We start from the raw sequence: 24,333 nt of genomic DNA on the forward strand, positions 1-24,333 counted from the left end.
AGTGTGTCAAATGGTTGTAGAGTCTATAGAGAAGAATAGAAGGGATAGGGAGTACAATGACAAGAGTATTTGTAATTTAAAATAGAATGATTAGGTGTGGTCTCATTGAGAAATGAATGTTTAACTGCAGCCTGGGAGGTAAAGGAATTGAACTGTGTTCCAGAGAAACCCTGTGTTAGAGGAATAGTGTGAGGCCAGTTGGGCTTATCAGTGAACAGTGGTAATAAGAGCTGGGGAAAGAGAGCATGTAGTGTAGGACCTGGAAGGTAATACTTAAGACTCTGGCTGCTGCTGCTTTTTTATTTCTTATTGATATAGTAGTTTTTCTTTCCTCCAACTATCACTTTTCCCCCACTAACGTAGAAGAACGTAGAGGACAGGTGAGATACTGGAAAAAGAAATATGGTTGGTAGAGAGTTTTGGCAGTGTGGTAATCTATGAGAGGAAATACCAGGGTAGTGATTGCAGTGGGAAGAAGGGATTCAGTTCTGTTTTATGTTTTGGGGGTAGAGCTGATAGGATTTGCTGATGGCTAAATTCAGTGAAGTAAATAGGTTTGCTATAAAAATGTAATAAGAAATGGCAAAATAAGGGAATATTTATTGGGTGAGATGGAAGGAGCTACAAATACACTGGAGAAAGAGTCGGTGGCACAAGGCTCAATGGAGTAATCCTCCATCTTCAAGCACTGACACCCTATTTGAGCACCAGTTTATTTCCCTACTGCTCTACTTCCCCATCCAGCTCCCTGTTTATGGCTTGAGAAAACAACAGAGGACAGCCCAAAGTTTTGGGACCCTATACTTCCACGGGAGACCTGGAATAAGCTCCTGGCTCCTGGTTTCAGATTGCCTCAGCTCTAGCCATTGTGGGCCCATATGGGATTTCAGCTCTTGGAGAAGGAAGATTAGCCAATTGAGCCGATATGTAGGCCCCCAAAATAAATAGATGCTTAAAAAAAAGTCTCGGACTGGTGCCGTGTTGTAAGCCGCCACTCCTCCTTTGTCGCTGGCATCCAACATGGGTACTGGTTTGAGTCTGGGCTGCTCCACTTCTGATCCAGGTCCCTGTTTCTTCCCTGGGAGAACAGTGAACGCTAGCTCAAGTCCATGACCGCTGCATCCACGTGAGAGAAAGAAGCTCCTAGCTTGGATTGGTTCAGCTCTGACCATTGCAGCTATTTGGGGAGTGAACCAGCAGATAGAGGGTTTCTGTTTTTGTCTCTTGGGCTGAGCCAGTCTGAAGTCAGGAATTTCTTCTGGGTTTCTGAAGTGGATGCTGGGTCCCAAGGCTTTGGGCCATCCTCCACTGCTTTCCCAGGCCACAAATAGGGAGGTGGATAGGAAGTGCAGCAGCTGGGACAAGAATAGGTGCTCATACAGGATTCTGGTGCTTGCAAGGTGAGGATTGAGCCATTGCGCCAGATCTTACAGCAAATCCTTAATTTTAGTCTTTTTTGCTTAAAATCCTGAGGTCTTTATTCTTTAGGTTACCATTAAACTAGATCTCCCTTGTCTAATTTTTATTTAAATAAAGTTTTCATCTTAGGTGTAGAATTTTAACATTTATTCCTTTGTCTTGTCTTGATTGAATCTTCATTTTGGCTGTTTCCCTGCAGGGGTTTTTTGTTGTTGTTGTTGTTGTTTTGCTTCTTTCTTTCAGTAATCCATTAATGCTACTTTCTCCTATTGTCCATGAAATTAAGCATACTTGGTGGTCAAATTACTGATTTAAAAAATCTCCAAAACAACTTTTGTATGCCATTTGATATTTTCATTTTAATGTATATTCTTTAATCTGTTGTTGAATTGAGATAGCTAACATTAATCTAATTCTAGGTGATCTGACATATGTGCATTTATATGACTGATTGTCAGAATAGGTCTTGTACCACAGATAGCAAGAAAGAATCTGGATTTACAGTATTGCATATGCTGCTTAAAAGTTCATGCTTTCATGTACTGGCACAGTGATCTTCAGGAGAAAAAAATTTCCCTTTCAGAATTATTCAGAAATAACTTAAGATTTGTGGTAATAAATGGTTGCACAGTATATCAGAATTGTATTAAAGTGCAATGTTTATCCTTAATACCTGTTACTACTTTTACGTATTAAGTCTTGTTGAAAGAAATTGGATCATTTTTGTGGACCTCAGGCTTGGTAGAATCAAGGGCAGTAGTTTGGATGGGGTAGACTTTATTATCATTTTATTTTGTGAGAACTATTTCTTTCCATTTATTAGGGTTCGTTTGATGACTAAAGAATAGTTTTATTTTTCAGCTTGCAGAGCTAAAACAAGAATGCCTTGCTCGTGGTTTGGAGACCAAAGGAATAAAGCAAGATCTTATTAATAGACTCCAGGCATATCTTGAAGAACATGGTGAGTATTTTGTGAAAGCAGAATGGTCTGAGTGAGGGGGGACTGGTTTTCAGGTTCTTTGAATTTCTTCTTCTTATAGGTCATGGTTACATGGTCTTTAAGTTTCCTCCCCTCCCCAGGATATGGCTAGTTTCTCCTAGCACTTCAGATGGTTATTTATTTGAAGTAAATAGAGTGGGAGAGACGGAGATCTTGCAGCCACTGATTCACTCTGTAAAGGGTCACAACAGCCAGAGCTGGGTCACGCTGAAAGCAGAAGCGGGAACTGTACTCTGCTCCCACCTGAGTAGCAGGGACCCATACAGTAAAGCCATCTCCGTGTCCTTTTCAGGTACATCAGCAGGAAGCTGGGTCAGAAGCAGAGTAGTAGGACTCAGGCTGGTACCCTAACATGAAATACCAGCATTGTCCTAGTTAAGAGCATCAGGAAAGCTCTTTAGTGGGGCCAGGCATCTTATAACCTTGGATTAAGCTATGTTCTGGAACACTTGTATCACTAATGGGAGTGCTTGTTGGTACCTCTGCTTCTAGCAGCTTCCTATTAATGTATACAGGGAGATAGCAGATAATGGCAGGAGTGTTTGGGCCCTGACACCTACTTGGGAGATCCAGATAGAGTTCTGGGCTCTTGGTTCCAGCTTAAAGCAGTGGGTAGAAAATCAGTCAATTCATCTCTCTTTCCCTTTCTTTCTCTTTCTTACCCTGCCTTCTAAGAAGAAGAAAACAAATATTTTTTTTAAAAAAAATCTATGAGGAGAAAGAACTTTGTCATCCAAAGCAATGATTATCATAGAATTATTCCTCTAAAAATATAACTTTGTTCCAATACCTTATTTAAAAAGAGTGACGTAGTCCTAATAATAAAGGTATCATTAGACTGTGTTGGATGATTTGAGTTTTTGTGGTTTTTTTTAAGATTTATTTAGTTCTGTTGACAAAGCCGATATACAGAGAGGAGGAGAGAGGGGACGATATTCTGTCTGTTGATTTACTCCACAAGTGGCCGTAATGGCTGAAGCTGTGCCGATCCGAAGCCAGGAGCCTGGAGGCTGGAGCCTCTTCTACCTGTACCCTGTGTGTGCAGGATCCCAAGGCTTTGGGCTGTCCTCCACTGCTTTCCAGGGCCACAAGCAGGGAGCTGAATGGGAAATGGAGCTGCCAGGATTAGAACAGGCATCCGTATGGGATCCTGGCTTGTTGAAGGCGAGGGCTTCAGCTGCTAGGTCATTGTGTCAGGCCCGATTTGAGGTTTTTTTGTGTTTGTTTGTTTGTTTAGAATTTATTTATTTGAAAGGCAGGGAGAGGGAAAACAGAGATGATCTATCCAGTGGTTCACTCTCCAAATGGCTACAGTCCAGGCCAAAGCCAGGAGCCTAGAACTCTATGAAGGCAGGCACTTGGGCCATCTTTGCTACATTCCCAAACACATTAACAGAGAGTGGAGCAGCTAGGACTTGAATTGGCACTCACACGGGATGCTGACATTGTAGGTGGCAGCATAACCCTCTGCCCAGTGCCAGCCCCTCTGATTCCTCAACTTTGGACAGTCATTATTTACATGACTTAAATGCCTGTTCTTTGTGAAATGAGGTAAATGCAACCTTGAAAAGGTGTAAACTGGGTATCTCTGATCCCTTTGGGCTCTGATCTTTTCTAATTTTACCTTAAAGAGAAAACTCCATGTTAGGTGTATTTATCATCCTAGATTTTACAGATCCTCTTTTTAAAAGAAAATTATGTAGTTATTGAAAGAATTACAGAGAGAGAAAGAGGGAGAAAGATTTTCCATGCTTTAGTTCATTCTTTAAATGGCTACAATGGCTATAACTGGGCCAGTATGAAGCTAGGAGCCAGGAACTTCTGGGTCTGCCACGTGTGTTACAGGGACCCAAGAACTTGGGCTGTCCTCTGCTGCCTTTCCAGGCATGTTAGCAGAGAGTTGGATTGGAAATGGAACAGCTGGGATATGGGATATGGGATATGGGATGCTGATGCCACAGGTGGGAGCTTTACCCACTGCGCCACATTGCCAGCCCCTGTTCTCATTCTTTACGTCACTTTGCCCCTTAGACAACCATTCTGACATGTTTGGTATGTATGTTTTGTCCTTCTAAACCATGTGGTGGTGTTTGGTATACAGTATTTTCATTTATATAACCGATAATGAAGCCATAGCCATAACTTTACATCCCATTTGTTTCATTCCGTTTTCACTTAATTTCTTATAAAGGAGCTCTTCCATCCACTGATTTACACAGTAAATGCTCACAACAGCCAGAGCTGCGTCAGGCTGAAGCAGAACTAGAGCAGAGCTGAGGCTTGAACCCAGCCATTCCAGCATAGACTGCAGGTGCCACAAGTGACATCTCAATTGCTGCACCTAATGTTTGTCCATCTGTCATGTAGATGTGTTGTTGTCTAGTCTGTTGAGTCTATTGAGTGTAATTCCTATATTGTGTTATATGATGTTTAGCCACCCCACATTTTGTTTAACTTGCTCAGTGACAGATACCTGTATTGACTCCAAACCCCTGCTATTAGTCATTTGTTACTTAGTGATAGGGCCTGATTCTGAAAACTGTGCCACTAGGCAGTTTGCTTTGCAGGAACATCAGAGTGTACTGATACAAAGTCAGGTGTGGTGTCACTAGGCTATATGTACATTCTTATGGGGCAGCTGTTGTATTATGTAGGTCATCACTCCTGAAATATTAGGTGGCACATAACTGGATAAATACTCTAGAGTAGTATAGCATGGAGACCAAGCCAATGGATGATGTCTTTTTAAATCAGTTTTAAATCATCTTTTAAATCAGTTATGCCTTAAATACTAAATTTTATTTTTGGGAAAGCAAAATGATTATAATTTTAACTTCAGTATAGTGATCAAGATGGTTTTGTAGCAGGGCTTGACTTGAATATTTTAATATTCTTTAGCTGAAGAGGAGGCAAATGAAGAAGATGTACTGGGAGATGAAACAGAGGTGAGTTGGAGAGAGTGAAGTTAGTCACTGACTTGATAATGTTCTCCCTTGGCCACATGGTTTAAAGTCAATCAATGCAGGTCTTAGATGCTAATTTAAGGGAGCATAACCAGGGGAATTAAGAATCTCAGAAACGGAGTAATTTTGGGGGTTCTGATACTCTTTTGGGCATATACTGTTACTTTATGTTAGCCATTTTGTTTCATTGAATTTTAGGAAGAAGAACCAAAGCCAATAGAACTGCCTGTCAAGGAAGAAGAACCCCCTGAAAAAAGCGTTGATGTGTAATTATTCCTGTTTTTTTTTTTTTAATCATCTAAGTATAGAGCAGATCTGCTTTTGTTAGGTTCAATGTTTTACTCTTTACCTCTTTTACATTCCCGCTGGCCTTTTCATTTCTGTTGGATCATATATATGTATATTTTTAAAGGTTTGTTTTTTATTGGAAAGGCAGATATACAGGGAGGAGAGACGGAGGAAAAAGATCTTTTGTCTGCTGGTTCACTCCCCAAGTGGCCACAATGGCTGGATCTGAGCCAGTCCAAAGGTAGGAGCCAGGAGTTTCTTCCGAGTCTACCACATGGGTGCAGGGTCACAAAGTCTTGGACCATCCTCTACTGCTTTCTCTGGCCACAGGTAGGGAGCTGGAAAGGAAGTGAAACATCTGGGATATGAACCGGCGCTCATATAGGATCCCGGTGGATGCAAGGTGAGGATTTAGCTACTAGGCTATCCATATGGATTTCCTATGTGGGTATAGGGGCCCAAACATTTGTGTCATCTTCCACTGCCTTCCCAGATACATAAGTAGCAAACTGGGTTGGAAGCTGAACAGTAGGACCTTTGAGCAGTGCTCTAATGTGGAATGCTGATGTTGCACATGGATGCTTAATTTGGTGCTGCGCCATAGTAACAGCCCCATCTGGAGAGCTTTCTATATCACCATCATATCCGTGTTTAAATATTGTATGCTAGATAGAATTATAAGTGTTTTGCACATATTTTCATTTAATTCTTCCATCAGCCTTATAACTAGGTATGCTTAGTAAGTATTAAGTCTTTGGTTTAGCTTGTTATTACAGAAAAATTCAAGCATGTTACAAAAAGCTTTGAGAACAGTGTAATAGACTCTCATGCATCCATCACCCAGATTTGGTAATTACCAGCTTAGAATATTATTCTTTCTTACAACTAATATACTCTGTTCTGCAAATAAGCAGTAATTTATTTTATTGATCTTTGATTGATGGGCATTTAGATTATTCATGAAAGCAAAAAAAAATGCAGTACTCCATTTCCTTGTTCATGGAACAGATTTTTTTTTTTTATTACCAGGATCCATCCATCCATTTATTTATTTATTTGCAAGTCAATTAGGGAGTAAGGGAGATGTAGCTCCTCCACCCATCCCAGGTGACTACAATGGCTTCACTGCAGTTGGTTCATTCCATAGTGGCCTGGAGGGCAAGGTCGAAGCCAGGAGCTTCTTTTGGATCTCCCATGTGGGTACCAGAACACTGAACATTTGAGCCATCTTCTGTTTTCCTAGATTGTTAGCCAGGAGCTGGATCGGAAGTGGAGCAGCTGGGTTAGGAACTAGTGCCTATGTGGAATGTTGGTGTTGCAGATGGCAGTTTTACCCACTATGCCACAATGCTGGCCCCATGGAACAGATTCTTAGCGGTGGATTTGCTGTATCACAGAGGATGTGCAATTTTTTCTTTTAAGATTTATTTATTTGAAAGGCAGAATTATGGAAAGTGTGTGAACACATGTGAGATCCATCCTTGGTTCACTCTCCAAATGGCCACAATACCTGGGGCAGAGCTAGGCCGAAGCCAGGAACCGAGAATTCTCTGGGTCTCTGGCAGGGGTCCAAAACACTAGGACCATTCTTTACAGCCTTTGTAGGTGCATCACCAGGGAACTAAATCCAGATTGAGAGCAGCTAGGATTTAACCAGTGTTCATATGGGATCCTGCATTGTGAGCAGAGGCTTAACCCACTGCACCCAAATGCCAGTCCAGAGGTTGTACATTTAACATTCTGTGAGATTTTGTCAAATACAGCTCTTTTTTAAAACTTGTTAAATACATGACAGTAATTTTTTTTAATGGACCCAGCGCAATAGCGTAGTGGTTAAGGTCTCTCCTTGAATGTGCCAGGATCCCATATGGGTGCCCATTCTAATACCGACCACTCCACTTCTCATCCAGCTCCCTGCTGTGGCATGAAAAAGCAGTTGAGGACGGCCCAAAGCTTTGGGACTCTGCACCCGCGTGGGAGACCTGGAAGAAGATCCTGGCTCCTGGCTTCGAATTGGCTCATCTCCAGCCATTGCAGCTGCTTGGGGAGTGAATCATCAGATGGAAGATCTTCCTCTCTGTCTCTTCTCTCTGTATATCCAGCCTTCCAATAAAAACAAATAAATAAATTTTAAAAAAAGATATTAAAAAAAGATTTATTTTTATGGGCCAAGTACTATAGCCTAGTGACTAAATCCTCATCTTGAATGTGTTGGAGCCCATATGGATGTTGGTTCATGTCCCAGATGCTCCACTTCCCATCTAGCTCTCTGCTTGTGGCCTGGGAAAGCAGCAGAGGACAGACCCTGCACCCTCTGGGAGACCCGGTTGAAGCTCCTGATTTCAAAGCAGATTAGCTTCAGTCATTGCAGCCATTCGGAGTGTGAAACCAGTGGATGGAAGGTTTTTGTGTCTCCTCTTTGTATATCTGCCCTTCCAATAAAAATAAATAAATCTTTTTAAAAAGTATTTATTTTTATTGGAAAGGTACATTTATAGACAGGAGAGAGAGAGAAAGAGATCTTCCATCTGATGATTCACTCCCCGAATGGCCACAATGGCCGTAACTGACCCGCTGCTCTGAAGCCAGGAGCTGGGAGCTGTTTCAGTCTGTCATATGGATATGGGATCCCGTGGACTTGAACCATCCTTTACTGTTTTCTCAGGCCATAAGGTGGGAACTGGATTGGAAGTGGAGCAGCTGGAACACAAATTGGCAGTGATATGGGTTACTCGCACCATGGATGGATGATTATCTTGCTGTGCCATTGTGCCAGCCTCCAAGTATTACTTTTCTAAAGATATTTAGGTAGCTTTCCATTGCAGGAAGTTTATGGTTAGATGCAGTGCTTTGAGAAAATGACGTAAGTGGGATAGTTTTAAAATAGAGATGTCTTGGGGGGATTCTGGCAGAGGAGAAACGTTCAGTTGGGTAAAGTAATTAGTTTGTTTGGGTTAAAAGTCAAGAAAATCTGAACGTTTTTATGCAAGTTCATTATCCGTAGAATAGTTGGGGTAAGGTGTATACAGAACGAGTCTGAGTGCCTGTTTGTTTTGTGTGTGACTTTGGGTGGCAGAGAAATTTTTCAGGGACAGGTAGAAATGGTCCTGTGAATCCTAGAATGTGATGTTTATTACTTGCATTTTATTTTACGTAAGGGGATTGGGATGGCATAAAGGAAGATTTCCTTTCAGGGATTCACTTTCTACCATGAGATTTGCTACAGTGATTGTACTTCAGGGCGGGAATGTCAAAAAAGCCAATAGCATGGGGTTGGTGGAAAGAACTGTCTTAATGGCATTGGCCTTCAGGTGAAACATTAGACGTGTGTGTGACGCCCCTAAACAAGGCAGAGAAGATTGAGGAAGGATGTTGGAAAGTGGAAGAAAAACTTTCATAAAAATAGTATTCAAGACTGATTTATGTCCTTGAATATTCAGAAGGAAACCCTTTGGTTTCATCCTTAGATTGAGATTCTCAAAAATACACTTCTGTTTTGTTTTTCGCTTTTTCCTCCCTCCTTTGCCCAAGGCAGTTGAATACTGTAGGATCTAGTTGTGGTCAGCAGGGGGCACCCATTGCTCATCTGTTGGTCCTGGAACCCCCAACAAAAGGATGGAGGGGAGAGTTAAGTTCCTGTTCCAGAATTGCTTCCTCTGAAAATGTCATTAAACCATTACTACCTTTCAGGGCATCAAATGGGAAAAGTGTCTGGGTTATTGGAACAAAAGCCGCCCATGTCTCTAAATGAGGGACCTTAATGAGACTGGTTATGACCCACAGTTTTATGGGAGTTGTTTGGTGGAGGGTTAATACCCTTCCATTTATCCTGGACACTTCCGAACTTTGTCTCCCGCCCCTATGGTCCCCCTCTTTTGTTTTCTTTTAAACCTTTTGACCAGTAACTGACCATGTTTTCCTAATTCAAATTTCCTTTAGCCTTTTTTCTTCCCACCTCCTTTGGCATTTTTATTTGTTCCATGCTGACTTTGTAGCTGGAACTGCAGATCCCAAGGGAGGAATAAGGATTTGTGAAAGGAAGAAAACAGGGCTTATAAAGTACTCATTAATTAGTGTTGTGATGAAAATTGAGAGGTTGTATTTAAATGAGAGTTGGAAGGATAATCATTAGTTCAAAAGTAAGTTTAAAGTTCCTAAAAGTAAATGAGATAATTTCCCTTCAGCTCACTGTATTTAACTAGAGTGTTTCTAATTACTTTTTTAGATTTTAGCTCAAGTAGCTTGAACTCTTTGTTCTAATAGATACTAGCTCAAGGAATTGAAGCTCTAATGAAATTCAGGTTTCTTGGGACTGAGGTATGGCAGAGAGAAATAGGACAGAGGGTGTGACTCAGGCCACTTATGCTTGTCCAAGGTTTTTGTTTGGAGTGTTAGTTTTCTAATTTTTTTTAAATCATCTTTTCCAGGGCAGCAGAAAAGAAAGTGGTAAAAATTACATCTGAACTACCACAAACTGAGGTAGGTATTCTGTTCCTTAGTAGAAAAACAATCTTGATGTTTCTCTGGTTTTTGTCCTTTTTTATTTACTCAAGGACTCGTCATTTTAAAATTTAATAACCATAGTCAGAAAGTTATTACATACACAGATTTTAGTGTTAGTACCTTTTCCCCCAACTACTCTTGGAAAAATATTGGGCTGGTATAGTGTGAAACGACAGTCCTCTTTGTATGTAATACTGTAGTCTTATTGATAATTCTAAAATATTTACAAGCCTAGCATTAAAATTCAGGAGGAGTATACCTTGAAAAAGTAACAAGGGAAGATGCTATTATTACATTGATAGTTGATAAGAAGTGAGATTGAAATTTCTCTGTGTTTTGTCTTAAGCATCTCTGACAAAAAGAGCCAGCTGATATCTTGTATTTTGTTTTGTACCTTCAAAGTAAAGGTACTCTTAAACTCTTAGAATGCCTAGTTTCTAGCTATTAGAGTACTGTTACTGTTGGAACGAAGCTGTTCCTTTGATCCCTTTCCAAAAATCAACCACATACAGCTTTTGTCTTCTTGACTTCATGCAGAATGTGGGTTTTATTTATTTTATTCCACCCTTTTGTCTTGGAGGGCATGAATGTAATAATGGTTGCTTTGTGTTTGCTTTCTGGAGAAGGCTGTCAAATGAAGCTCTGGGATCCATACAACCAGCATTCCTTGAGGACTGTCATTTCAAACCTGAAAACATTTTTCTTAAGATACCTATCTAACCAACTTAAACAAAAAAAACCCAGAAATTGAATTTTCTCCCCTTTCTTTTTCATCTGTTGTCATGTAGAGAATGCAGAAGAGAGCTGAACGATTCAATGTACCTGTAAGCTTGGAGAGTAAGAAAGCTGCTCGGGCAGCTAGGTGAGTGTGTCTAGGCTTGAACCTCAAATAATGGTAGTAATGGAGGTGAAGAAATGTGATCCCAGGTTTTGTATGTATTATATGTATATATGTAAAAGTTTTCAGTATGTTGTAAACCTCGCTCTTAGGAGGTGAACTCTATTGGCCAGACTCAGGATATCTGCTGATTTGGATGCAGTAGCTCTAGACTGGCGTAATTATTGAAAAGATCTTTTTTGTGCTTTGTGAAAGCCAGAGACTAACTACTACTCCTGATTCCGTTTAGTTTGCTGTGTGGACTTGTGAGGAGAGTGCACTGAACTTCTTTCATGAGGTTGTTAGAATTAGCTAATGATCGCAAGGCTGGAGATCACAGGCAAGAAGTGTCATGTGTACACTTGACACGGAGATGGACAACCAGGAGTGTTAACAGCTTCCTAAGATGAAGCTTGTTTTTCTTTCTACAGGTTTGGGATTTCTTCGGTTCCAACAAAAGGTAAGAGAAAAGACTTTTAAGATAGTTCTCTTTGTATTCTTTCTTTTATGACAGAATGGATTTCATTTCTCCAGATTAGGACAAGCTTTTTAGTTTTGGAAGCCCTTAGTAGCATAGTATTCACATGTTTGCTTTAGGTAAAAGTAATTCTTAAGGCTTTTGAGCAATTTAGAAAATATTCTGAAGTATGAGAGTATAGGAAGAAGTGTCAATATTTTTCATTCTTTTCTTGAGCATCTTTTTATATATTTTTAAGAAGATTTATTGCAAAGTCAGATATACAGAGAGGAGGAGAGACAGAGAGGAAGATCTTCTGTCTGATGATTCACTTCCCAAGCAGCTGCAATGGCTGGAGATGAGCCAGTCCGAAGCCAGGAGCCAGGATCTTCTTCCAGGTCTCCCATGTGGGTGCAGGGTCCCAAAGCTTTGGGCCGTCCTTGACTGCCTTCCCAGGCCACAAGCAGGGAGCTGGATGGGAAGCAGGGCTGCCGGTATTAGAACCGGCACCCATGTGGGGTCCTGGGAGTGCAAGGTGAGGACCTTAACCACTACGCTATCGTGCCAGGCACAGTTTTGATAGTTTTGAGATGCTGTTGACTTTGTTGCTTTAAGGTTGATGAAATCCTTGCAATGTCCATTGGCTGATATAGTCCACCTTAGAGTCTCTATTCGCTCAGATACTCAGTGTCAAAAAACTTAGCTGGCGGAGTTGCCCAGTTTGTTCTGCCCTCCATGGTACTAGACATGCTTTATAGGCTGCAGTGGTCTGTCATGATGCTCATGTGTATCAGGCATGCCGTCCACTGCACAGACTTCAATAACCGAGGAGGCCCATTTCTGACACATGCACTCCCAGTCAAATAGCATATCCTGTTATTTTTCCCAGAGGTTGGGATTTTGAGTCCAGTGACCCAGTTGGGGGCCCTCCAAGGAAACCTAGCCAGAAGTAACCCCAGACTTGAATCCTGTGTGTGCCAGCCAGTGCGAGGTCCAGCTTAGTCCATCACCCACATCAGCCTACACACACACTAGTTGTAGTTGCCTGATCAGTTCTGTTCCCAGCCCCATCTCATGCACAAAACAGCGGATGTTGTAGTCTAACCCAACCCTGCCCACCACACACTCATCCCTCACATATACCGCATGCAGCTTAGTCGGAATGGAGTCATCCTCACCTGGCCCACCCTAGCCCCAGTTTCTGCGCATGCCAGTATGTGCAGCAAACTTGTCCTGTCTGTCCTACATCCCGTTCAGCTCTCATACACACCAGTGGGTGCAACAACTTTGCTCAGCCCAAGCCACTCTATTATCCAACGCACACTTATGTTGGCAGGTGCTAAATCTTGTTCACCTGCTGCCAATCCTGGTTCTCATGCTCATCAGTGGGAGCTGAAGCCCATCAGAGAGGTGTCCAGTTTCCCTGCTAGGCCCACTGCCAGTCCCGGGTCTTACCTGGTAAGTCTTGGCACTTACTAGGTAGCACTGCAGCAAAGCCCGACCAGCCTGCACTCTGACTCTCCAATTAACCCAGCTCACATGCAGGCCAAAGGGTTTTGTAGCCCTACCCAGGCTAGTCTGCCCTGAGTCCCAGCTTTCATGCTTACCAGTAGGGCCCAGCAGTGGAGCCCTGCTACAATTCCCCTACCAGGTTTACCTCTTCAACCCCTCAGGCTCTTATCGGTGATGGTCGGTGCTACAGTTCATTCCAGCATGGCCCACCTGATCTTGGCACCTTAGCATTTGCCTACCAGTGCTACAGCCTGGCTCAGGGCATTGTGCCCCCAGTTCCAGCTTGTGCTGTCAGGTGCTACACCCTAGCCCAACCGAGCCAGCTCCCAGTCCTGGCCCTAATGTAGGCTACCAGTTGTTGAAGCCCGGTTCAGCCTGTCCCTCACTCGGTCCTGGTTCTCACATCTGCCAGTGGGTGTTATGAATTGCCCCAGCATGGCTCACCCACAGACCTGACCCACACATAGGCTGGCAGGAACAGTAACCTGGCTTGGTCTGGACTGCTCCTAGCCTTAGTTCTTGTGCCCATCTGCATTGACCGCATCCTGACAGATGCGTTCCCCAAGCTCCTCTATCAAGTCAACTCCCAGTGTCAGATCTCACACATAGTAGTGGGATCTTGGCCCAGCCTGACTTGGCCCCCCTCTCATCCTGGCTGTACAACAACTACCTTGCCTGGCTAGCCCATACGCATTCTTTGCTCTTGCTGTTGGTTGCTACAGCCCAGTTCCACCTTGTCCACCTGCAGATCCAGCTCTCGTGTGGTTCATTGCGTGCCAAATCTTAGCCTTCACCTACTTTGGCTCCTGCAAAAACCAGTGGGTGCTGGAGCCTAGTCCAGTCTGGCATACCTGAGATGCAGTCCGAGCCCATACCAAGGGATGTTGCAGCCACATCCAATCCAGTTCACCACCCCTTTCTGGCTCTCACATGTCCCAGTGGGAACTGCATTGCAGCCAAGGCATTCCCTTAGCTCCTGGGCCAGCTAGCTCCCAGCCTCAAATCTTGCATATGCTGGTGGATGCTCTAACCGGCTTGGTGTAGCACATCCCCCAGCTTGGCCTTTGTCTTTGGATGCTGTAGCTTGGCCTGACCCGGCCTATCCTCAGTTCCAACTCTTAACTGATAGGTGCTGCAGCAACCCTACCCAGTCTGCCTCCTTCCCTGGCTTTCATGCAGTCAAGTAGGTTTAATAGCCTAGCCTAACTTGGCATGGCCTGCACCCCATCTTGGCTCCTGTGTATGCCAGCGTGCTGTAGTTTGGTCAGCTTCTCTCCGCCCAGAGCCAATCCACACACCAGGCAGTAAGTGAAATAGCCTTGCCAGGATTTCGCAACACCTAGTCCTGACTCACACGCTCATCAGGAGTTATGTTTTATCAGGGGAGTTCCCCAATTTCCCCTACCAGGCCCACTATCAAATTCAGATCTCACGCATGCCAGTGGGTGCTAGGCCTTACCTCGCTTAGTCCACCCTCCCTGCCCAGTCTTGGCCTTTGTGTATACTGGTAGATGTTGCTGCCGAGCCCACCTCACACCCAATTCTTAGGTAAGCCTTTGGGTGCTGCAGTCTGGATCAACCTGGCCTATTCCCAACCCCAGTACCCATGAGCATTGGTGAATTCCATGGTCATGCCTAATTTGGCCCATCCCCACCCCCAGCTCCCGAGCAAAGCAGTGGATATTATGGTCTCACGGATGATCCCACATATCCCCCATCGAATCTGCCCTGAGATCTGGTTCTCTTGCATTCTGGCTAGTGTCATGGCCTAGCCTGACATTACCTGTCCCTTGTTCCAACATTTCACTGGTGGTACTGTGGTCTAGTCTTGCCAGGCAGGCCCTCAGTCCTAGCTTTTGTGTGCATCGGTATGTGGTGGTCAGCAGTGATCCATTCAGGTCTTCTGTGTGGGCAAGTGCATTGGTCTGACCCAGAAAGGTCCTTCAGTTTCTCTCCTCAAAATCACTCCGTCTAAACCTCTGTGTTTTCCTGTAAATACAGTGTCTCTGTCAGTGAAGATCTCCCAGAAGTCACTCCCTCCTACTCCCTCAGCATATTCCCTCTGCGGTGTCCCCTTCCACACATCCTGCACTCCCTTCCTTGAACAATTACAGCTTCAGCCCACGAGCACAGGAGTTCCCCAGCCATCCACTTGCGGGATGGCATGCTGGCATGGAGCCCTGTTTGCCCACCCTAGACCCTACCCTCTACCTGCCTGGGACCCGAGCATGTGCAGCTGGGACTCAGACTAGTGCTCTATTGTAGAATACTGGCATTACAGATAGAAGCTTTATTTATTTGAAAGTAGAATGCCAGAAAGAGATCTTATGTCTCCTGGTTCACTTTCCTAATCACATCTGGGCCAGGAGAAAACCAGAAACTATCCTACTCTCCCCCATGAGGGGGAGGGGCCCAGGTACTGGAGCAGTCACCTGCTGCTTTCATGTCATGTAGTAGCAGAAAGCTGGGTTGCAAACTTAACAGGGCTTTCAAGTAGCACTCTAACTTAGAATGACTGTATGAGGAGCACCTTAACACAGTGTCAGTCCCAGATTTTTTTTTTTAAAGTATCTATGTATATGTATATATATGTATGTGTTTGTGTATATATGTATATGTGTATTGCGAAGTCAGATATACAGAGAGGAAGAGAGAGAGAGAGAGAGAGGAAGATTTTCCGTTCAATAATTTACTCCCCAAGCAACCACAATGGCTGGTGCTGCGCCGATCTGAAGCTAGGAGCCGAGAGCCTCTTCCAGGTCTCCCACATGGGTGTAGGGTCCCAAAGCTTTGGGCCATCCTGAACTGTTTTCCCAGGCCACAGCAGGAAGCTGGACGGAAAGTGGGCCGCCAGGATTAGGTGCGGTACCCATATGGGATCCTGGTGCATGCAAGGCGAGGACTTCAGCCACTAAGCTACCACACCAGGCCCCTGGCTCCACTTCTGGTCCATCATTCTGCTAGTGTGAATCCTGGAAGGCAGCAAGAAATGGCTTAAGTACTTGAGTCCCTGCCACCCATGTGGGAGATCCAGATTGGCTTGTAGAATTCTGGCTTTGGCCTAGGCCAGCCCTGATTGTTGGGCATTTGAATAGTTTGGAATATTTATTGAGTACATTAGGGTTGAGCCTGTATTTGTAATTTTTGTCTTTTCCTTCTCCCTGTCAGGTAAGACATTTATCCTTTGTACCATCTTTAGGCTGCCTAATTTGATTTGAAGACTCTTTGACTTTTTTCTATGAGTTCTAGAAATATTTAAAAGAAGTTTTTATTTGCTTCCTTAGGTCTGACATCTGACATCAAGCCTTCAGTAAGTAATCTTCTTTTGTCCTTTGCAGAGTCAGGTCATAAATGTATTTTATTTTTTATTTATTTATTTTTTTCATAAGTGTATTTTAAAGTCAGAGACTCTTCCTTACATCAGAAGAAATTCTGAGATCATGAGCTTGCTAACTGTTTGTGGTATAGTGTTACATGTCTTGAATTTTTAAATTGTTTCAGGTACTAAAATGTCAGGAAAATTACATATTCGAAAATTAATGGTAAATATTTGTCTTTGTGCCACACCTATTTTGAAAAACTGTATAGCGTTGTTAGGGAGCAATTCATATATCTTTTTTTTTTTTTTTTAGATTTGTTTATTTTGATTGGAAAGTCCAATTTACAGAAAGTAGGATTTACAGAGAGAAAGATCCTCCATCTGCTGATTTACTCCCCAAAGAACCCCAAAGGTCAGCTGAGCTGAGTTTCTTCCGAGTCCCCCACGTGGGTGCTGGATCCCAAGGCTTTGGGGTGTGCTCGACTGCTTTCCCAGGCCTCAAGCAGGAAGCTGGAAGGGAAGTGGAGCAGCCAGGATATGAATTAGCACCCATCTGGAATCCTGGTGCGTGCAAGGCCAGGACTTTAGCTAGTAGGCTATTGTGCCAGGCCCCATATAACCATTCTTATGGTACAGTTTTAGATCTGGCTTGTTTGCTTTAGTTAATGTATAATTATTAATTACTAAGAGAATCTGGAGGAAGCTTATAAATTCTGCTTGTGGATATTTTTTGGGAGATTTTGTTTTGTTTTGTTTTGAATAAAGATTTATCTATTTGGAAAGAAATTGCCGAGAGGTAGAGACAGAAATCTTCCATTCACTAATTCACTTCCCAGATGACTGTTGCATTTGCCACGCCTAGACCAGGCAGAAGCCAGGAGCTTCCTTGGGGTCTCTGTGTGGGTAGCAGAGATGGAGGTACTTCCCAGACCACCAGCAGGGAGCTGATCAGAAGTGAAACAGCTAGGACACGATCAGCGTCTACATGGGATGTGTGTGTCACAGGCAGTGGTGCTACCTGCTGTGTCACAACACCAGCCTTAATGTTGCTGTTTTTAAATTCTGCCTATTAAATTTTAAATGAGGGTAACGAATAATTTAAGACTGGCCCTCTGGACCAGTAATTAAAAAGTGTAAAAAAATGTTGTGGAATTACGGGAAATATTTATGAGAAAATGTATGTTTAAGAAAAAATGCCTTGGGGGAGAAAAAAACATTGATTTCAAAATATTTTGAACCACAATAAACATAGCTCTTAATTCTGTTTTCTGTGAACTTTAATGAAGTACCCTCATGCAATTCAGCTTTATGAAATCCTAAGTGTTGGGGCCTGGCACAATGGCTCAATGGCTAAATTATCACCTTGTAAGTTCTGGGATCCCATACAGGCGCTGGCTTATATTCTGGCTGCTCTACTTCCTGTCTAGCTCCCTGCTTATGGCCTGGGAAAGCCTTGGGACTCTGCACCCGTATGGGAGACCTGGGTTGGCTCAGTTACTGCCATTGTGGTCATTTGGGGAGTGAACCATCAGATGGAAGATCTCTATCTCTTTCTCTATGAATCTGCCTCTCCAATAAAAGTAAATAAGTCTCTTAAAAATATTTTCTTTGAAAGGCACATTTATTTTATTATTTTTTTTAATATTGATGGCTATGGGCCCGGTGGCGTGGCCAAGCAGCTAAAGTCCTCACCTTGAACACGCTGGGATCCCATATGGGTGCCAGTTCTAATGCCCGCAGCTCCACTTCCCATCTAGCTCCCTGCTTGTGGCCTGGGAAAGCAGTCGGGGACGGCCAAAAGCCTGGGATCCTGCACCTGCGTGGCAGACCTGGAGGAGGTTCCTGGATCCTGGCTTCGGATCGGCATAGCATCGGCCTGTTGTGCTCACTTGGGGAGTGAATCATTGGACGGAAGATCTTCCTCTCTGTCTCTCCTCCTCTCTGTATATCTGACTTTCCAATAAATAAATAAAATGAAATATATATATATATATTGATGGCTAGGAAACTGTGACTTTTTTTTAAAGATTTATTTTTATTGAAAAGGCACGTATAGAGATGGGGAGAAAAAATCTTCCATCCAATGATTTACTCCTCAAGTGACCGCAATATCTGGTCTGTGCTGATCCGAAGCCAGGACCCAGGAACTTCTTTCAGATCTCCCACTTGGGTGCAGGGTCCCAAGGCTTTGGGCCATCCTGAACTGCTTTTTCATGCCACAAGCGGGGAGCTGGATAAGAAGTGGTGCTGCCGGAATTAGAACTGGTGCCCTATTTAATCCTGGCGCATTCAAGGCAAGGATTTTAGCTGCTAGGCCACTGCGCCAGCCCTGGAAAGGCATGTTTATTGACAGAAAGATCTTTTATCTTCTGGTTCATTCCCCAAGTGGCTGCAACGGTTGGAGCTGAGCTGATCCACAACCAGGAGCCAGGAGCTTCCCACGCAGGTACAGGGTCCCAAGGACTTGAGCCATTCTCCAGTGCTTTCCCAGGCCACAATCAGGGAGCTAGGTGGGAAGTAGAGTAACCAGGGCATGATATGGCCCATAAGAGATCCCAGCGTTTGCATGGAGGTTGTTTAACCATTAAGCTGATTTCCCGGGCCTGCCCGAAACACATTTATGACAGCAAGTTTTATATATACCAAAGCTTCCAGATAAAAAGGAGTGAAGAGGCTTTACTGCTTTGTTTGGAATTTGTCATCATTTAGGCTTTTATTAAATTTAGAGAAAGAACATTTTCTTTTTTTTATATTGCATACAGCAGTGTTACTGTAAACATCTACATCAAAGTTACATGCCTAGGTGTAATTTTGCTAGGGTGAATCTTAGAAATTGTGTTTTTGTATAGTGAAACTATTCCTTATTCTGTTATATGGCTTGTAACAGTGGTGCTTTGAGATGTGATTATAGCATATAATGTTTGCTGACTTTTCACCGCTTCTCTGTAATACCCACTCTTGATTACATTATTTATAATGTGTTACTTGCTCTGCTGGTGACAGGAAAAGCCCTTAATAAAAATTTGTGCTGTGAGTTAAAGCATTTTAACTCCTTTAGATTGTTGCTCTTTCAAATACAATAAAGCCACCAGAATTTTCAATCCTTGTATCAGAAAACAACACACTGTTAAGCTCTGAAGATGTAGAAAGAGACAAGCTTTCCATTCATGTATTCATTTCAGCAGTGACTTACAAACTCCTTTTTGAGTGCTAAAGCTATTGTGAGAGAGTGGGAGGACACTGTCCCAGTGCTTAGGTGACCAGTATTGGGCATGTTAAAACAAGATAAAGGATCCAGAGGGGTGGGAGTTTGCAGGACCATAATAGAGAAGTGCCATGTCCTGGGGCAGGCAGTAGGGAAGCCATCTTAGGATGGGAAAGGCCAAGAGATGGAACAGGAAACTCAGGGTGAGGCCGAGGGAGCATGGCACTTAGGTCAAGGAGAGCATGCAGAGTACTAAGGTGATCCAGAAGAGAAATGAGAGTAGAAAAATGTTTCCAAGGCAGGTTTTAAAGGTATTTCTGGGGACAAAAGGACATGGTGACCTTTTTAAGGGAGCTGTCAGTGGTTATCTGTGATCCAGTTTTACCCTTCAAGGTCAGGTACCCTTCAAGGTACCTGGGGTCCTGCTGTTGGGGGAAGAGATGAGCCAAAAAGGGCTGATGCTGGGCCCGGCGGCGTGGCCTAGTGGTTAAAGTCCTTGCCTTGAGTTAGCCGGGATCCCATATGGGCACCAGTTCTAATCCCAGCAGCCCTGCTTCCCGTCCACATCCCTGCTTGAGACCTGGGAAAGCAGTCAAGGACGGTCCAATGCTTTGGGACCCTGCACCCCTGTGGGAAACCTCGAGGAATTTCCTGGCTTCTGGCTTTGGATCGGCACAGAACCAGCCGTTGCGCTCACTTGGGGAATGAATCATCAGACGGAAGATTGTCCTCTCTGTCTCTCTTCCTCTCTGTATATCTGACTTTGTTATAAAAAATAAACAAGGGCTGATGCTGCCAAATACACTTTCAGTACCAGATTGTCATGTAGAGCAAACCATCAGTATCCAGCACCTCACTCTCAGCCCTGGGGCTGCTGAGCACCTCGCGTTTCTCCTTTGCTTGAAGATGGGATTGAAAATCACATGTAGGAATTAGTGATTTTGGACTGTAGATGATATACTTAATTGGAAGAAATTATGTGTACATGTTGGTTTTTTTTAAACAAGATTTTTGCCTCCTTTGGTAACTGCTTCAATGAGTGAAGGAGCAGGGCTGAATCTATTACTGCATTCTACAAGTAGATTGGGTAGAAGGTACTTCGGTTCCTAATTTGTCACACAAGATATTTTTAGCATTGAATCATTGCTACTACCTCTTTTTCCTCTCTTTTTCTGCTTTTTTTTTTTTTAAAGTACATTTTTCCTTCTATTTTGTAGGTTAATTTGGATAAATTAAAGGAAAGAGCTCAAAGATTTGGTTTGAATGTCTCCTCAATCTCCAGAAAGGTAAGGTAGGTGGGATGGAAGTACTATTTTTGTGACAGCATAGCAGCTGGATGGGGTGGCATGGATTGGACATGCCCATCCTAAGAATGTAGCTTGCTTCTCAGAATTTTATTTCAGAGTCCTGAGTATTAACTCCTCCTGACTATTGATTATATTATAGGAATTGTTTTGCATGCTGTTTTTTTTTTTTTTTCTACAGAGCATTTGTACAGTTTTCACTCGGGCATGTTAACAATTACTGCATCTGCTTTAACTTCTGATATAGACATAATGGAAATTATATGTTCAGAAAATAATCCTATATTTAGTTCAGACGCACATAGCTCCTCTGTTGACTTGAGCAAGGTGACTTTGCTGACTGTTCTTGAAGACCTAGTTACCTGTGGTAACTATAGGTATTTTTTATTTGGTATTTATTTTTTATAGGTATATTTTTATTTTATAGGTATTTTATTTTTATTTGCCTAGAGAATGGTAGCATGCTTCTTGGTTGCACAGTGGGTAATAGGGTATTTCAAACCAGGGGAGGAAAAACTTTAAAATTATGTCCAGCTTCAGGGTAAAACATTTAGCTCCCTCGAAAGTCATTGGAAGAAACTGTCTTGGCACTTATTATATTTTTGGTTTTTTTTTTTTTTTTTTGAAGATTTATGTATATATTTGAAAGGCAGAGTGACAGAGAAGGAAAGAGAGAAAGATACCTCATCTGCTGAGAAGCCCACCAGAGCTGGGATTGGGCTGGACCGAAGGCAGGAGTGAAGAACTCTGTCTGGATCTCGCATATGGGAGGCAGGAATCTCCCCGTTTGGGCTGTTGTCTGTTGCCTCCCAGGCACATTAGCAGGAGTGGAAGCAGAGTAGCCTGGATGTAAACTTGCTTGCACTCTAGTATGAGATGTGAGAGTTCCAGGTGTTGGCTTACCTGGTTGCGTCATGCCTGTTCCTGTGATTTTTTTTTTTCTTAGGGAAAAAACTAAGCACTAGGGCCCGGCATGATAGCCTAGTGGCTAAAGTCCTTGCCCTGCATATGCCAGGATCCTATATGGGTGCTGGTTTGTATACTGGCTACTCCACTTCTCTTCCAGCTTCCTGCTTGTAGCCTGGAAAGACATTAGAGCACAGCCCAAAGCCTTGGGATCCTGCACTCATCTGGGAGACCAGTAGGAAGCTCAGGGCTTCTGACTTCAGATTGGCTCATCTCCAGCCGTTGTGGCCACTTGGGGAGTGAGCCAGCGGGTGGAAGATCTTTCTTTCTGTCACTCCTTCTCTGTATATCTAACTTTCCAATTAAAAAAATAAATCCTTTTTAAAAAAAGAAAGCATTAAGACAAGTCACTTGCTGGTCACTGTGGCATGCATAATCTTGCACACAGTTGTGCCCCATCCTTGTCTTCGGTTTGCCTTTTTGTTGTTTACCAGAAGTACAGCATCAGGTCCATGTGGCTGGCCTGGGCCTAAGGCTGTAAGGTGCTCACTGTGAACATTGCTGTTTCTGTAAAAGAAAAAATTGAGTTATAGGAAGAGCATGTGACTCATAAACCTCTTGCAGCTTATTTGACAAGAGCTATTATAAAGCAAAAGTCATTTGTGCTGAACTTAATGACCAGGGAAAGAATGCCATCTGTCTCTGCCCCTGTTCCCATATGTCTCATTTTGTATATAAGGGGAAAGTGAAAACCCCAGAAGTGATTTCATCCCATCTTCCAGGGAATAGTGTGTGTGTGTGTGTACACCTGCATACACACATACCTTTGGAATTAAAAATAGATAAATAAACATTGTATTTCTTCCCATTTAGCTTGTATGGATACATACAAGGACTTTATCTGTAATACTGTGCTATCTACCTGAGTCATTCTTCAGGTATTTTATTACTGTTTACCAGCCTTTTTCCCTTCCCTAAAATCTTTTTGTGTGTGTGACTTTTTAGCTCACAGGAGATTGAACTAAGATATATATTTATTAACTATAATATTAGGCAAGTGACTAAATTTTTGATATGCTCCTCTGTAAAGTTTAATACGTAATATCATGTTTGTGAAGAATAAATACTTATGTATTTAAAATTGCCTACTGTAGAGACAATTTGACCCTCAGTATATGTTAGCTTTCCTTTTTTTTTTTTTTTAACATTTCTTTCAGTGAACTTGCTTTATGGTCTTAATTAAATAAAATGACTTCTGAATTTGTCAGTCAGTGATAAAATTTCAGTTCCCAGAGCCAGTACTGTGGTGCGGCAATTAAAGCTGACACCTGCTGGCACTGTTTGTGGGCACTCCGCTTCTGATTCAGTTCTCTGCTATTGGCCTGAAAAAAGCAGTGGAAGATGTGCAAGTACTTAGGGATCTGGCGCCCAAGTAGAGACATAGAAGAAGCTCCTGGCTTCTGCCTGATCCAGCCCAGACATTACACCCTTCAGAGGTGTAAACCATTAGCACATCTCTGTATGTAACTGTCTTTGAAATAAATGGGTTTTTTTTACTTTTATTTTTTAATTTATTTTTATTGGGAAGGCAGATTTATAGAGAAGGACAGATAGAGACACTTATGTCCATTGGTTTACTGCCCGAGTGGCTGCAGTGGTTGGAGCAGAGCCAATCTGAAGCCAGGAGTCAGGAGCCTCCTCCAGGCCTCCCACATGGGTGCAGGGTCCCAAGGCTTTGGGCCGTCCTCGACTGCTTTCCCAGGCCACAAGCAGGGAGCTGGATGGGAAGTGGAGCAGCCAGTACACGAACCAGCACCCATATGGGATCCCAGTACGTGCAGCATAAGGATTAAGCCACTAGGCCATTGTTCTGGGACCTAATGTAATAAATCTTAATTTAAAAAAAAAATTCAGTTCCCATTTTTTTTAAATTTAAATTTTTTTAAAGGCAGAGAGAAAGAAGTATACACAGATCTCTCTGCCATTTAAGTCCCCAAATTCTTTTTTTATTTTATTTTATTATTTTTATTGGAAAGGTGGATACACAGAGAGGAGAGACAGAGAGGAAGATTTTCCATCCGATGATTCACTCCCCAAGTGACCGCAACGGCCGATGCTATGCCGATCCGAAGCAAGGAGTCTCTTCCGGGTCTCCCACACGGGTGCAGGTTCCCAAAGCTTTGGGCTGTCCCCGACTGCTTTTCCGGGGCCACAGGCAGGGAGCTGGAAGGGAAGTGGGGCTGCCGGGATTAGAACTGGCGCCCATATGGGATCCCGGGCATGCAAGGCGAGGACCTTAACCACTGTGCCATCGCGCCGGGCCCATCCCCAGATTCTTAACAGTAGCTGGGGCTAGGGCAGACAAGTTAAAACTGAGCCAGGAACTCAGTCTGGAGCTCCCATATGGGTGGCAGGGACAATGCACTTGGGCTGTTATTGCTGTTTTCTAGAGTATTACTAGATAGTGGAGCTACAATTCAAACCCAGGAGCTTGCTATAGCTTGCAGATATCCTGAGCATCTTTTTATTTACTAGACCAAAACTTACCCTCAGTTCCTGTTTTTAAAGATTTATAAATTT

At 43.1% G+C, this 24,333-nt stretch overlaps 1 protein-coding gene across 5 annotated transcripts in view; it reads left to right on the forward strand.

The window, feature by feature from the left end:
• Positions 1 to 24,333, forward strand: part of LOC121159064 (SAP domain containing ribonucleoprotein) — a 54,984-nt gene that overhangs the window by 5,309 nt on the left and 25,342 nt on the right. For 3 of the 5 annotated variants that reach the window (XM_040984116.1, XM_040984124.1, XM_040984108.1), the window contains exons 2-9: positions 2,281 to 2,380; positions 5,318 to 5,364; positions 5,581 to 5,648; positions 10,098 to 10,149; positions 10,962 to 11,035; positions 11,482 to 11,510; positions 16,304 to 16,329; positions 20,761 to 20,829. In XM_040984116.1, the coding sequence (XP_040840050.1) occupies positions 2,281 to 2,380; positions 5,318 to 5,364; positions 5,581 to 5,648; positions 10,098 to 10,149; positions 10,962 to 11,035; positions 11,482 to 11,510; positions 16,304 to 16,329; positions 20,761 to 20,829 (465 nt within the window). Of the gene's footprint in view, positions 1 to 2,280; positions 2,381 to 5,317; positions 5,365 to 5,580; positions 5,649 to 10,097; positions 10,150 to 10,961; positions 11,036 to 11,481; positions 11,511 to 16,303; positions 16,330 to 20,760; positions 20,830 to 21,028; positions 21,200 to 24,333 lie in introns of those variants that run through there. The other 2 variants (XM_040984139.1, XM_040984132.1) reach the window with 2 other exon arrangements.

This window comes from Ochotona curzoniae, unplaced genomic scaffold (assembly GCF_017591425.1).
Source record: "Ochotona curzoniae isolate NIBS_2020 unplaced genomic scaffold, NIBS_Ocur_1.0 contig_1014, whole genome shotgun sequence".
Lineage (NCBI taxonomy): Eukaryota > Metazoa > Chordata > Mammalia > Lagomorpha > Ochotonidae > Ochotona > Ochotona curzoniae.